The 16257-nt window shown below is 26.5% G+C and overlaps 1 protein-coding gene and 1 long non-coding RNA gene across 6 annotated transcripts in view; both read left to right on the top strand.

Annotated features, from left to right (window-relative positions):
- The first annotated feature begins 6379 nt into the window (after positions 1-6379).
- On the top strand, positions 6380-11858 carry LOC122268975 (uncharacterized). Its single transcript, XR_006224828.1, has 2 exons — positions 6380-6745; positions 11501-11858. It is a non-coding gene; the product is annotated as an uncharacterized lncRNA (long non-coding RNA).
- A 2297-nt stretch (positions 11859-14155) lies between these two features.
- LOC107453674 (NADH dehydrogenase [ubiquinone] 1 alpha subcomplex assembly factor 2) overlaps positions 14156-16257 on the top strand; it is an 18198-nt gene continuing 16096 nt past the window's right edge. Inside the window, exons 1-3 of one of the 5 annotated variants that reach the window (XM_016070587.2) lie at positions 14356-14441; positions 14529-14569; positions 14736-14883. In XM_016070587.2, the coding sequence (XP_015926073.1) occupies positions 14754-14883 (130 nt within the window). In that variant the 5' untranslated portion in view covers positions 14356-14441; positions 14529-14569; positions 14736-14753. Of the gene's footprint in view, positions 14442-14488; positions 14606-14735; positions 14884-16257 lie in introns of those variants that run through there. The other 4 variants (XM_016070590.4, XM_016070589.4, XM_016070586.3 and 1 more) reach the window with 4 other exon arrangements.

The raw sequence follows: 16257 nt of genomic DNA, 5'->3' as shown, positions 1-16257 counted from the left end.
ATGTTATATATATATATATATATATATATATATATATTGTTGTTGTTGTTTTTTCCTTTTTAAAAAATTACTTAGTATAGAATGATTAATTTGAAGCTTATGGAAAGGAACCTTTCATATTTTGTAATTTCTTAGATAAAAGATAAAACAGAAATCTCGCTTTCTCTTACTTAGCTGCAGAAAATATCACCTCTTTTCTGGCTTTCTACGAATATTTTTTTTCTTCCTTTTTCTGAGCTCTAAATGTATGAGGAAATACATATTAAATATGCATTTTAAAAGATTCTGAACGAATTATGTGTTCACAAATTAAAATGTTAGCTTATGAAGAAAAAAAATTTTTTTTTCTTATCCTTTTCTGAATACTTCGCAGATGCAGGGGAAGTGTGCGAACTGGCTACCGAAGCTAGCTGATAAGAAGTAGAATTTCGCCAAAAGAGCGATAATTATACTTTTGTTGCGAACTCGCGTTTACGAAACAAAAAGTTATTCTTTCTTAGTCTCCTCTTTTTCGTATGCATGCACGGAGCAGTTTCCCGCTATTTTTTCGGTTGCCAGATAACAATGATTAATTTGTCTTTATAAAAATAAACATTATTATTTATTTATTTGTGCTTGCAAAATGTTATACTTTTGAATAAAAAAAAGAATAATTAAGAAACTCATTGTTCTAAAATGGAGAAAAAAAGAAAGAAAAGATCCCCAACACAAATTGGTTAAGAACTTTAAATCCGATTTTTTTAATGATCTACTTAAATGGAAGTTATTCAATTTATTTTAAACTAACTATTTAACAATAATTTATTTTAACAATAAATAAAGTTTTAATTTGTGATTATTTTAAACTAATAACTATTTTAAATTAATTATTTTGAATTATTAAATTAAGACAATAATAATAAATTTAAGTGATAAGTTAATTATTTATTTAAAATTATAATAATCGGAAGTTATTATTTTAAATACTGTTTTGTAAAATTGGTTAAAGTTGACTAATTGTTTTTATTCTTCTGGTTAAATATATTTATTGATAATGAAGCAGCAAATTTTTTTACAAACTACAATGAGCACATTAAAATATGAAAATGATATGAAATGAAAAATTATAATTTAAAAATTGCATTTTTATCTACATTTAAGCTCTTAAAAAAAGAGATAATATTTTGTTTCTTAAATTATTAACTTATTTCTTGATTCTATGAAGAAAACATTTATTATCAATGAGACTTGATATCAATGGTTTATTATCACAGCTTTATGTATAATATATTAGTCATCGGAGTACTGTATAAATAATATTTTTTTGAAAAATCTATGATTTGAAAAAAAAAACACGTGGTTCAAATCAATGATTTTTTTTAAATTAAATATTTTTAAATCATGCCAACACTGTTTTTTATTTTTCTTGGCTTTTTTCGTAAAAGTTCATAGGGATTTCCCTTCACACAATTTTTAATACAATTAATTTCTATGACGTAAAAGTAGGCAAAAGTTATTTTAAAAATTACACTCCTCATACAAAGGAACGATAATTGAAATGAAATTAGACACATTTGGAAATATAAATTATAATAACTCGTATGAATCCAAGGAATTGTAAAAATATATCCAAGATTTAGCAAATGTTAAGAAAAACTTTAATCAGTCTGGAATTTTCGGCGGCTCAAACTTTTAGTTGCCTTGGGTGGTCTCACAGCTCTCCTACACCTAAGCTACAACACAAGTAAAATCTTCTTTTATATTGGAGTAAAAATTGTCAAGTATTGCTCTAATATAAATCATGCTTTTTTTTCGAATTCATGAAATGGTGTCTAAAGCTAGTGTTAATCAGCAAATTTTTTTCGCAGTTTTGCGAACTCAGTAACAACAAATTATTTAATTACCGGGCGCGTCATTTTCAGGATGTTATTAATATTTGCTTGTATATTCGATACGTACGGTGCTTTACTTCAGACATTTGACAAAGATTTATCAGAGAATAAAAATTATTTAAATTTGTTACCTTGTAAATTTTATAACTTCAAACATAATTTAAATCTTTGGATACTAAAAAGAAATGTTTTAAAAAGGTGATTTAGAATGAAATCTTAAACATATTGAGTTTTATTTACTGCTTATTAGTTTCTTGAATAAATTATTTGTGAAAGCTATTTAACTATCAGAAATACAAGGGTTGGACTAAATAATGGAAATACTTCTATACGGATTCATTTTTCATATTTCTCTAGAAGTACTTAGAGAATTAATTTAAAACCTTAGATTCTCCTATATATCAATAAAGCTTAAAGCTTTTAGATGTTGTAAGGGAACTGCTATATATTACGAACGAAAAAGAAGTTTTTGAACACTCTATGCCAAAAAATACAGCGATAAGCTTGTAACTAATATCAATTACGTTGATTATCATATGAAACAACAGCATAAAATTTTATAAACCTAGCTTAAATATTCATGGAAATATTGAAATTTTTATTTAAAAAAAGAGCAATTTTTTTTTTTTTATGTCTGCTTAGTATAACTGCAGAAATATTTAATAAACTTCTAAAAAAAATTTAGAGTAATTTTTAATTAATAATATAAATGTCATTTTAAATTTTGAAAAAAAGTCTTTAAAACTTGTGCGAGATATGAATATTTAAAATAATATTTTTATTCTGCACATGCGCTGAAAGCATTTAAAAAAAATTTCATGATTTTGTTTGAATCGTATTTGATAACTTATGAAAAAAGTCCGATTTGAATATCCTGAAAATTCAAAAAGTTTTTAACAATTTTCTAAGTAGTTTTCGTAAATTTAGAAAGAAAACTTTGAATGGTGAGGAGTTCTCTGTAAATTTAATTTTGTACTATTAAACAAGATTTATTAAATATGACATCGGCATTATATAGGATCATACCTTATTAAATTATGTTTTATGATACGAAATGAAATTTGTCGAAAACCCCTTATCATTTAGAGCTTTCAATAAAATAAAATAAAAAGTACGAAAGCTACTAAGACATTTGCCTTCTACATTTTCAAGGTATTTAAATCAGATATTTTTCATAAGTTACGAAATACGATTCTAAAGAAAATGATGGGAATTTTTCTTTTTAAATGTTTTCCGAGAATGCTCAGTATGAAATGATTACTTTAAATACTCATATCTTGCGCAATTCATAACGATTTTTTTTTCAAACTTTAAAATGGTATTTTTATTATTAATTGAAAATTGCTTTAAAATCTTTGTTTAATTTTACTGAATATTTCTGCAGTTATAGTAAGTAAACGTAAGTAAGAAAAATAGTTTTTTTTTAATAAAAATATCCATATCTCCATGAATATTTAAACTAGGTTTATGAAATTCAATGTTACACTAAGTTTATTTAATATGATTTTCAGCTTGGTCACTAGAGTGATTTTATGTGCATGAAGGTTGCAATTTTTTATAACAAACTTTTCCGGAACTTTAAATGCGTTTTGGGAATTATAGTTATTTTGTTTCATTTTTTAAATTATTTGTTTTTTATTATTTCTATTTTTGATAAAAGGCCATTTTTTTCAGAATATACAGAAATTAAAAACAAATCTCGTTTTTGTTTTGTTCTCTTTATTAAATATTTTACTTTAGGGGTTTTCATTTTTTTCGTTTTGATTTTTTATTATTTTTAAAGAAAACATTTTCTCGAGGAAAAAATTCTCAAATTTTGAGTATCAATTTCAAAAGATAAGATCTTCAAATGTTCCCTTTCTTGTTAAAATGAATTCTATGGCTCTAAAAAATAGAAAATTATTTCTCAGAGTCTCTCTCTTTTCTCAGAAAAACGAACAGAAATTAATTAAGCCAATTTCACATTCGCTGAATGCCGCAAGCTTCCCTTTAGGTATTTTAAGTAATCGGTAGGACCAAATGGTAACACTCACTTCTGTTCTTCGAATCCTGGTCCTAATTTATGTTACTCTAATACAGAGTGCAATTAGTCAGCACTTAACCAAGCCATCCACAGCTCTAAACGTATAATGAGGGTTAGAATTCATTAATCTATCGGACTAACTGTGAGAGTTCTTTATTGTAGTAAAATAAGAATGCTCCGTCCAAACAAAACTTATAAAAAAAATGTTTTTTTAGTCAGGATTTCAAGTATGCTGTTGTGCATACCTCGAAAAAAAACGCCAAATGGGTTTTTTATCAGAAGAAAAAAAATAGATTTAGGGCTTTGAGCAATTTTTTTTCTTACTAAATCCATTAAGTTATAAAATATACAGCTTAAAAGGTTTGTTTTAGTGCCCACTAGAGTCCAGTTTTAATTTAAANTGAAAAATAAAAAAAAAAAAAAAAAAAAAAAAAACTCTTTGAAGGTCATTTTTGTGTTATTTCATTTACTCATTCGTGTGAATTAGACATAGTTTGATATTTAAAATTAATTTCAAGTTGTAAAATAATTTTTATTTCGTTCAGATTAAGAATAATTAAAGTCTCTATAATAAATGCAAATGGTTAAAATGTTGAATTTAAGCGAGTAACGATATACGAAATTCTTCGAATGATTTACATAAGAAGGAAAAAAACACATTTTATAGCTTCTCAGAACATCATTCAAAAGAACCGGAAGCCCTTCCCTCAAAAAGTGGAGTACTATGAACCTTCAATAGAATCAAAAATATTCGGAGGACATGTTCGGGAGGCCCCTTAGTAAATCCTTTTCAATCATGAACATGGGTGTAGGGTTGGGGGACGCACAAGGGGACACGTGCTCCCTCAATAATTTTTCAAATTTCAAAATTTTATTTAAATTATTACTTTAAAAGAAAACACCAAAAACTATTTTTAATAAAATAAAAAAATGATAACTTTAGATAGTTTATTAATAGTTTAGAGAAATAATTCAATATTTATCACTTTTTTGACGTAAGTGGTATCTTAAAAACCATTTTATGATTTTTTTAAAAATATTTAGAAGAGTACTTAACGATTTTGATGTTGAAACCGTTAAGTATTAATATAGCTTATAAATGTGGTTATTAGTTATTTATTTTAATTTAGGCACAATAGAATTTTTTTTTAATTACGATTGTTTTCTATTAACATTGTGTAATAATTTTTAAAGACCTGTTTATTTTTTGTAACTGTCGAAAGATTTTAGAATTGTTTAAATTTATTTTTATTTTATAGCATTGAACAACCTTCAGCTTATTTGGATCTTCCAATTTTTATCCAATTTTGATTTGTTAAATTTTTACATAAAATGTGATAAAATAGTTATGTTTATTATTATTATAATTTTTAACTAATAAGCTCCATATCTTTCGAAATATCTCTTTTACGTATTGATAAATTTTAAATGTAACGTACTAATTTTCGGTATGTTTCAATAGAATGTGTTCTAAACTGTTTTAATTGATTATCACATATTAATTTTAGTTTTTGTATATTTCTCCGTATCTCAAAAACTTCTAAAGCTAATTGAAAAATGTTTGAACATAATTAAAAAATTCGTTTATAGAAAGATAATTCTATGCAAAAATCAACTTTTTGTAATTATTTATAATTTTTTATTACTTTATTTTATAATAATCAAAAGTATTTTTATTTGTAAATGATATAATTTTCTACACTATTTTAAAGTACGTAATTTTATTAGGAAAAATACAAAATGTGAACGATATTGGTCAAATAGTTCCTGAGAAAGTGAATTTCAGAAACACGACTTTTTAAAAATTGGTCTTCTCAGGATATATTTGACCAATTTCCCTCAAATTTTTTATTTCGCCTTGTAAAATTATATTCTTTAAAATAATGTGAAAAAAATTTATACCTTTCAATTCAAAAATTTTTGACCATTGCTAAATAAAAGAAAGAAAAAAAAGTAAATATTTACTAAAAGTTATTTTCTACATGGAATTATCTTTGGACAAGCGAATTTTATGTTTGCGTGTAAAAATATTTGAATTCGCTTTAAAAATTTTAGAGATATAACGAAATATGATCTAATTTCGGCGAAATAGGACCTCTTTTCTGACCTAATTATTGTGATTGCGGCTACCCTCCCAATTTTGGGGGTCAGAAATACTACGAACTGATAAATTTTATTAACAAATAACTGATGTAAATAGTTTAAATAATTTATTTGAGCTTATCTTTTTTTCAAGTTAAATAATAAAAATTATAAATTGATTTTCAAAAAAGAAGAAAAAATATTTTCGTTTTTCTCTAGCTTTTTTCTTCTTATTTTTCGAAATTAAATATTTTTCAAGTCTAGAAAATATTTACAAAATATATGCTGCATTTTTTGCTTTCTAAATTTTTAAATTGAAATTATTGTTAAATTTTTTGGCATAAAAGTAGTAGCGAATTTTTGTTTTGTTCACCCATAAAGTATGCAAACACGTGTTGTTAATCAGGGTTATTTAGGACTATTGAGCAATCGCTATGTTTATTGACCTATCTTTCACCTATCGATGAAATAAAGTCTTTTATTTAATAACGACAATTCCCTTTAAAAATCTTGCGCAGTTTTTCAACACGTGTTATTCTCCTTTCGTTCATTAACTCAAATAATGTATTAAAATATTTAAACAATTTGATCACTTTGACGAGCTATTTAAAGGCGATAAATTATCGTTTCTTCATTGTTAAAAGTAATCAAATGCCTCCAAAGCAATTATTAAAATTTTTAACTTTACTTTTAAATTTATTGATTCAAATCAGTTATTCTGTTGGCGACGAATCTGCTGCTCTAAGGATTTGTAACAGTTTCGAAAATAGTAAGTTTTAAGACTTAATGATTGTAAATAATTTGAACTTATAATTAGCTTTAATGAGTGTTATTTATTTTTAAGTATTTATCAACAGATTTTATGTGCCTTTCAACGATAGACCTGGCGAAAAAAGGGGGCCTTTTTTCCCAAAAAATTTCGTAAATATATATTTTCAAGCATGAAAACAAATTTAATCAAATTTTAAAGTATTAAAATTTCAAAAAAATAATTTAAGAATTTTCCAAATAATTTCAATTTTTTTTGTCTTCCTATTTTCAAAATATAAAACGACCACTCAATATTATTTAATAACTTTATACTTCGGTCAATTTTTTTTCAAATTTTTCTATTAACTTCTATTTTCCTAACTTGTTTTCGATACGCACAACAGCACCAATTTAGTATCAAGAACTCCATACTTGAATCAAATTCAAAAATAATTTTTCTTCCAAATTTAAATTTTAAAATTATCAAAAAACAATTAAATTCCGAAACAAACATTAAAATCATGTTTGTTATATATTTGATTTCATTAAAAAAAATTTCATCTAAATCCATTAAAATGGAAATGCTTATTCTTAGTAAATTATATTGAAATATAAATTTTTCTTCAAAATTAAACATAAATTTTTTCGATAAATAATCAATTTTTTTAAGCAATTATCAAAATGATAAAATGAAATTTCAGTATTTAAAATTACACTAGAGATTTTTCCAAGTAACTGCAATTTTCCTAACTTTTTATTCTAGAAATGTACAGTATCATTTCAATAACAAAAAAATTCCGTACTTGAAATTCAGTAATTTAAAATTAATATTTTTCTTAAATATAAACAAAAAGTTTTCGAAAAACTAGTTTCCTAAACAATTATCAAAATCATTTATTATATATTTGATTTCGCTCAATAAAATAGCTGCATTGCCATAACACGATACAAGAGCTTTTTTCGTTTTACCTTTAAATGAATATGCAGTCGAAATTCTCATTTAAATCCATAATAAAAATAATAATAGTTATTCTCGTTGGTGTAGCTCGTTTCTGTGAATTTATTTCTGAATTTTAAAAACTCATGAAATTTTATTCATAGTTTATTGTTGTTATTCTCAGTTTTCTTTTTAATTTTAGTATAGACCGTTTTAATTTTACTATTCAGTTTTTTCCCCTCACTCATACATTCTAATACAAGACAAACTCTTTCTAAAATATAGTTATAATTCAGAATTTTTTTGCTTTTTTTCTGCATTATTTTTTGTTTTGTTTCGTTTTCAAACTTTTTTTTTTATTCATCTCAAAAGGAACTAATCGTGGTGAACTTATAAAATCTGAAGAAGCATGCACTTCTGTTAAAGAATAAAAAGACATCATTTTTACAGTTTTTGCCAGCTATATTTCAGTAATATTCCTTGGATGGAATAAAAACGCTAATTTCCCCTACTTTCAAAATTCTGATTCTGTATTCTTCAAAACGGTTTTTAAGTATTAATAAAAAAAAAATTTCTTATTATTCATATCTTTCATTTGGGTTTTTTAATTGCAATATAATTGGAAAACATTAAAAAAAAACCTTTTTAACATAATATATTTTAAAACTTAAACAACTAGATTAATATTAGACTGTATTATTCATTTTCATGCTTTCCAATATTTCCCAAGAAGTATATTTTGCTTCATGTACTATTTTATACCATAAAGTTACTGAGACAAAAATAAAAAGAAAATTAATAACATATTTTAAATGTTGAAGATCAACCTATTACAGAACATAAACTATTATATATACTGCACATAACGCATTACATGTTAGAGATTTTAAAATTTTATTTTTGATTAAACTGAATCTCGAGACTACTTTCAGAAAAATACTGTATAAAAATTGCAAGCAAAAAGACGGGAGATTTTTTTAATGTAGTAAAATATGATTAATATTTCTGTTACTGTGTCGAAAAACTTACTATAAATATGATTCGAACATAAAATACAACGAGTTTCCAATCTCTTCCCATATTTCCTATGGAATATTTTCGAAGAAATAACTTTTGTTTTGTAAAACTGATAAATTTAAAACTTTATAAAAATTAAAAAGAATAAAAAACATTCGCTTAAACTTTTTATAAACGAAAAATGGAATTATTAAGTATTTACAATTTTTATATTTGTAATTTCGTTGTATACTCATGAAATTGGTGACACTCATGGGGAAAAAGAATGATTTCAGGTCCTGAAATGAGAATGAAACAATACCCAATGTCTCTACCGTTTACAATTTTTTTCTTAGTTTTTTACAATTTAAATGAAAAAAAAATTCTCTAGTGAAATTCCTCTGATATAACAAATCTCCTCTCCTAAAAAAATTCTCTGATCTAACTAGAGCGACGTTCAAATACACATACATTTATAGGCTTTGTGTTGAAAACCTGAAAAGTTATTGTCACAAAAGATTCTTCTAATCTTTTCTGATAACTCTAGTCAATTTTTCTCTTCTCTAAAATGCTGTATGTTATTATTATTTTTTTTTTATCTGATAACACTTTACTTAAAAAGTATTGCAAAAATCGTTTAGATATCCTAATTTACTAAAACTTTTTCTAACTATAAAATTATTTTTTAAAAAAAGGAAAGGTTGTATTAACTTAAAAACAAAATATTCATGATTATTGAAATAATCTGCCTCATATGACTCGTCTCCAAAGAGCACTTACTATTTTATGAACAAGCTCACAATTGTTCATTGGAGCTGGGAACACTAGACGGTTAAAAATATGCTGGCTCAGCTTTTTGTGTAAAATATGCTCTTTCTCATAGACAATTGATTTTAAAACAATAATAAATAGGTTAAAAAGCTCCGAAATTTTTATAACATATAGAAATGCTCTTAAGATTTAATCTAAATATTATTTTGCTATGTTCAAGTTTTTTTTTTATTCTTGTTTATTTTCTTTTGAAAATAAATAAGAGCTTTAAACGGAATGAAAATAAGTAAAATCGAAATTTAAATAAATGATTTTCTAATGAAAACAAAGTTAAGCAGCTTCAAAGAACGTGAGAAACTATGACCCTGAAGAAACATGTGAGAGGATTATGTTCCGTGTTCGTTTTGTTTTTACTATATTCAGTTCATTTCAACATTTTTTTCAGCTGCCGATTTTTATTTGCATTTCAACTTGTTGTTCTTTAAATTTATTTGTATGACAAAAATTTCTTAATTTTAAAGTTTAAAAATTTTAAATTTTCAAATTTCAAAAAAGTGATGAAAAAATTACAAAAGTTGTTGAAAATTCGGTATTTTATTAGGTTAAGTGCGCAAAATCAGAAACGGAACACCTGAATAATTATTGATCTAATAATGATCGGATTCTCACATATTCAAATGATCATCGCAATGGTTTGAGAGCCTAACCTTAAATATGATAATAAGGTGGCGCAAGCGATATTTTTAGTTATAAAATCATACACGAAAATGTACTTTCTCTGAATAAACGAATTTTGAATAATAACCTTTAAAATATCCGCAATCTGGAAAATATACTTCCAATCGTTTACCCCATTAATGTTAAATTCATATCTTGTATATTTCTATATACCTTAGGAATTATTCTTGAAAATATTTTGCATGCAATTGCAAAACACGGTTATCCAAAGATAAATTTCACATAAAATAAAAATTTTTAAGATTATTATTTTTATTATTTCATTCAACAACGACCGAAAGCCTTTTTTAATTGTAAGGTGCACAAATTTTTACCTCAGTTTAAACTGCCTAATTTTAAATCAAAAAAATAAAAATTTTAACGCTTCTGAGTTTTTCGACCATTATTAAAATTAGTAATAAAAAATAATTATAAAAAAATATTATTTTTTATATAATTATTTATGCAAAAAGTTTTTGATTCACTTAATTAGTTCTGGAGATATGATGAAATATGCATAAAGTGCAACTAACAATGACTCAAAGATGTTGACCGCTCTTTTGACTATTGGTACAATATTGTTCTGATAGCGGATACTCCTTTATTTTGGGCGAAATTGGTCGAATAGTTCTTGAGAAAACAAATTTATTGAGAATATTGAAAAACGAAAATACGACTTTTCTAAAATTTTTTCAGGCTATTCGACCGATTTTGTTCAAATTTTGAATTTTGTCATATAAAATTACATGCTTTAAAATGTTGCAAAAAATTGTATGTATTTTCAACTATTATTAAATAAAATAATAAAAAACAATAAATATTTACCAAAAGCTATTTTTTGCTTGGAATTATCTTCGGATAAACGAATTTTATAACATTGAGCAATATATTTTCAATTTCCCTAAAAAGTTCTCGAAAAAATAAAAGCGAAATACGCTAACTTTCGACAGCTCTCCTGGCCAAGCTATTGAAACCACATTTCAAATATTATATTTCGGAGACAGATTATATTCCCCCCATATTTTGGAGGACAGAAAAAAAGGAATGTTTATTCAAAGAAAGTACGTTTTATGTGTCTAATTTCGTAACTTAAAGCATCGTCTGTATTAATAAATTAACATACTTGATGTTTCCCCCTTTAAACCTTTAGATTGAGTCCTAGAACCTGAAGATCCTATCATTAGGTAAAAATTTATTCTGGTTAATTAGTTTTTTTTCCTTGCAATGTATATCAAAACTACTTCAGCATTAATTAGAGCATTCAAGTCCCCTTAAATAACTTGGCTGGTTGCAATGCGAATATTTAAATTTTGTAACAAACTCTAATTATTTAATGTATTTTTTTTTAAACAGGAATGCGGTGTAGTACGTGTAACCACAACCAGAGAAGTTGTTCTCAAAATTCTGATTGCCATTGTTCTAGAGCAAGAATGGAAGTTTGCTGCCTCACAGCGGAAAGAGGAATAGGCTGTTGTGTGAACATACCCGTACCTTTACCTTTAGGTTAAACTTGAAAATGACATAATTTGATTTTAAACACTAATGAAATGAATTGCTTAATTACGGAAATCTTTTCAATGTGCCTAGATCATTTTGCTTAACATACAGGAATGAATTAGTTTATATTATCTGTGCAATATGTGTATAAAATGTTGATGTAAAACCTTATAAATTTTTAATGATGAGTGTAAATAAAATTCCTTTGTGTTAATGATATGTTTTTGAATTGGAATTTTTCTTCATTCATTTAACTTCGTCACAAGTTTGAACTTCTAATAAATGTATTCACACATAAGTCTTGCAAGAAAATTTCTTTTAGCTTTTTTTTAATTTTTTATTTCTAAATTTTTCCAGCAATTAAATTTCTTAAAAATAAGATAAAGAGTGAATACTTAAGCCTATAACCTCCTTCTTAACTTTCGAATGGCTACATATTTTTTTCTTAATCTTTGCATATTTGGATGAATAAGCTAAAAAATCAGAGACAGAAATTTCAGCTTTCTCGGTCTTGTAAAATGTGTTATTAATAAATTTAAATTTAAGTTCATATTTTTCTTTAAACGTATTTAAACTTTGAAAAATAGGCTTAAAGCTATTCAGTTAATGACATATAAATATTCTCGATCTAGCTACTAGTTTTATTTGTTTCAAAGATTTTTAAATCAATTAACATCGTCTTGAAGATCATTAGGAGAGTATCACTGAGTAAGAGTAAACTATAATTAAGAAAAAGAGTAAGGCAATAGCCAGTTCATGGAGATTATAGTTTCCTAATATCGAGATCAACGCAATTATCAGCATTGCGCATCAGCAGCTTTTACTTCCCTGACAAGCTGATACTCACTGACCAGAAGCATCAAGTCTCCATTGGAGATAGAAACTCATTTTTTCACGATGACAGCTTAGGGCCTTAACTTCTGTGAAATCGCGATAATTAAGTAAAGCGATTAAATCAAGCTTAATTATCTAAATTTTAGAGCTAAATTATTTTGCTTATTCTGATTCTTATACCAAAAATTGAGTTTGAAACCACTATTAATACTAATATCAAGAATCACTGGCTGCGGTCAGTGTGCTGCCCAGATAGCAAAATTAGGTTTATTTTCACTCAGCAAAAATTTAGTAATGTACACAGTTTTTTTAATGCAACCTCTGTGACAATCTGCTTTATTCTACGCACACTACCCTAATTCAAAACCTTGGAAAACAACCTTCTATCCAAAACACTTAAATCGAGGTTGACTTAAGGTTTTCAAGAGTGAAAAAAATCCTTTAATAAAGCTAGTCTCAAGGGGAAAATAATCTTAAATCCAGCTAATTATAAGGTTTCTTTCAGCAAAGTATTGTATGCTCGGTTAAAATGCCCCTTGTCTTAAAATTTTAATGAACAATGCAATTTTATCCTATCGCTAGTGTGACGTCAGTTAGAACGTCATTATGGACATAAGTGACCATTTTACCAAGGTTTTTAGTACAAACATTTTCGTGGCCATAAAAATAAAATTCCGACACAAGGTTGCCGTACGGTTACATGCTTTCTGGACGGGTGGGTGACCACCTGGGCCAGTCTGCGTAGGGACCCACAGGGAGTGCGGTATTGGTCCTCGTCAAGCTGTTCTAACGTAAAGTGCTCGACTTCGCGAGCAGGTTGTCGAGCTGCCGAAGAAGGGGTGCTATTCACTCTGCAGAGCAGTGTTTCCCAAACTTATGACTTTTGTGTACCCTTTCTAAATTTTTCGTAACGCAGTGTACCACTAATAAAAAAATGAGTGTATTTTTTACTATAAAATTTTTTTCACGAAAGTTAAAAATCACAACTGGCTGTTGACACCACTAATTATTAACTGCTAACTCCTCAAAAAAAATAGAAAAATACGTAAGCGTAAATTTTCATGGCTAGCTTTGTTTTTAAATAAGTTTGTTTGAAATTTTCGTTCATTGCAAGATATTTCGCATAAGGACGCGTACCCTCGCTAAACTGTTCCCGTACCCCTGGGGGTACGCGTACCACACTTTAGGAAACACTGCTGCAGAGGATCAAAATTGTGCTGACATGTCTTCGGATCATCCTCAGGGATGTTTCCCAGACAGTCGCTAATAGCCCATTGTGCAGCTCTAGAGCAACGTAAATGAATTACAACTACAACAACCAGTGCAGCTGATGATCCTGTTGTTCTGCTAGCAGGAATTCATCTCAAATAACAACGCGTCCTATAGGTCTTGCTTTCACGAATCACACAGTCTTTAACTGTTAAAGAACTTTTTTTTAAAGAGAAATCAACTTCATTTTTAATATTATTTTGTGTGTACACTTTTATTGTTTTCGTTACAAACCCACTGCCCCTACATACAAACCCACAAACTTCAACAGGCTTTTCTTCCGCACTAATTCTCGTTCACACCTTCGAACTCACATCCGAGAATTTTTTGCGTGCGAATCGGAACCTTACTGATTAGTGAGTTTTTCGAGGATAAATGTTTTCCATCAATCCATCATTCTCATGATCATGCACAGTTTATGTGCAAAAGCATAGGCGCATATCTTGGCCTTTGATGGCAAGCAAAGAGCTGTTTGGCCAAGGTGAATATCATAGAATGAGATTGGTCCATTAAACAATCTCAAGCGTGTGAAGATTGCAGTAAGAATGTTAGAAGCAATGTATACAATGCTCTTCAGGTAAAAGCGAAAATGAATTTGCCTATGTAATGGAATCTAAGAATTTATATTTTTTGTAAGTCATACAAATCATTAACCGGCAAATATTATGGAAAATTAAAAATACATCAAACTAATGTATTTAATCTCAAATTAATATATATACTCATCCAATTTTGCTCTGCATTTGTATATTTTCCTAATTTTTATGTCCTTTATTTCCAGCAAAAGATTTATTTAGTGCTTGCTGAGGAACTGACTTAAAAGTATTTTTGGCAAAAATTTAAAAAATTAACAAAAATGTTTGTCAATTCTTTTCAAAGATGCATATATTCTTTCATTTTGTCAGAATTTTATTACTTTTTTGTAAAAATTTACAAATGAAATATTTATATTATTATTTACTATTAAAGTACCTTGCTTTTTCTTTAGTTTAAATCCTAAGAACCAATGTCGGAAGGAAGGAGTGTATGGCGTATGATCATAAATAATATTATAAGATCTTTTAAAGTGATACCTAGTGAGGGAAAGTTGATGGGCGAAGATAATGTTGGAAATAAATATTATGAAGCATCTCGAAGTAAGGTCATCTCTTATTACTTAATTTAGGCTTATGTTTTGCCAGTTCAGATAACTATTGATAAATACTTAAATTGTTGAATTCTTACAGCACATTTTTTTATAGTATCTTTTTTTTATAAATCAAAGTACTCATTGGACTTGTTTAGATGTTAACAACAATAGCAGATAATAATTGTTTGATCTAAATTTAAAAGTTACTAAAATACATTTACTTTTAGATGTGCTTCATCTACTTTTACAGTTTTAAAATAGAAATAGGTTAGGCTTTGCTAACTGTGACAGTTCTTGATGAATACTTTATATTTTTGTAGTTATATTATTTGTTGAACCGGATTTTAGTTGATTTTGAAAGTATCTGTTATAAAGCAAAGTTTTTATTAGACTTGTTTAAATGTTTACAAAAGTAGATCAGGAAACGCATGGAATTCACATAAATTTTATCAAAGAGTCATAAAAATATTTCATACATCATGCATTTTTTTTTTCTTTTCTTTTTTTTCAAATGTAAATTTTTTTTACATGAATATGTTAGAAATTTTTTCTCAAACTATCTCAAAGAATTAAATTCCAAAGACACTTACCTAAAAGTTTTTTTTTTCGTTTTAGTTAAAAAAAAATTCCCAATTTTGGGACTAAAGGTATTGTGTTCAGAAAATTAAAAAGCATCTATAATTATGTGATATTCCAAGAAAAAAGTACTCTTGCAAATATATTTATTAAAATACAAGAGATAGATAGAATTATGAAAACACTTTTATGCTAATTTTTTTGCATATTTCTCAAGAAATACTTAGAAAAATATTTTAAAATTGTAGAAGTGTTTAGGTTGCAGGATTTTTTATACACATCAAGAAAGTTTAATGCTTTTAAAGGTTAGCAAAATATATATCAGCAATAAATCATGAAGGAAAATAAATGTTTTTGAGCTCTCCATGTCGAAAATATAGCAATAAGCTTGCAACTTATATTATTTACTTTGAATATCATATGCATTAACTGCACGAAATTTTGTAAACGTAACTTAAATATTCATCAAGATATGGATATTTTTTATATCTTATTATTACTATAACTACTGATTTATTCTATAAAATTAAACAGTCGTTTTAGAGTAATTTTTAATTAACATTAAGGTCAATTAGCAATAAGGTAAGAGATCAGCAATAAATTATAAAGGAAAAGAAATGTTTTTGAGCACTCAATGTCAAATATATAGCAATAAGCTTGGAACTTATTTACTTTGAATGTCATATGCAATGATAATTGCAATATTAACTATATTTACCTTGAAATTTTCAAAAAAATCCTTGTTTCTTTTAAAAAAAAAAAAAAAAAGAAGAAATTTAAAGTTAGGCATCTTGAAGGCAGGAGA

Source organism: Parasteatoda tepidariorum, chromosome X1, assembly GCF_043381705.1.
Source record: "Parasteatoda tepidariorum isolate YZ-2023 chromosome X1, CAS_Ptep_4.0, whole genome shotgun sequence".
Lineage (NCBI taxonomy): Eukaryota > Metazoa > Arthropoda > Arachnida > Araneae > Theridiidae > Parasteatoda > Parasteatoda tepidariorum.
This window is presented reverse-complemented; position numbering and strand designations above follow the sequence as displayed.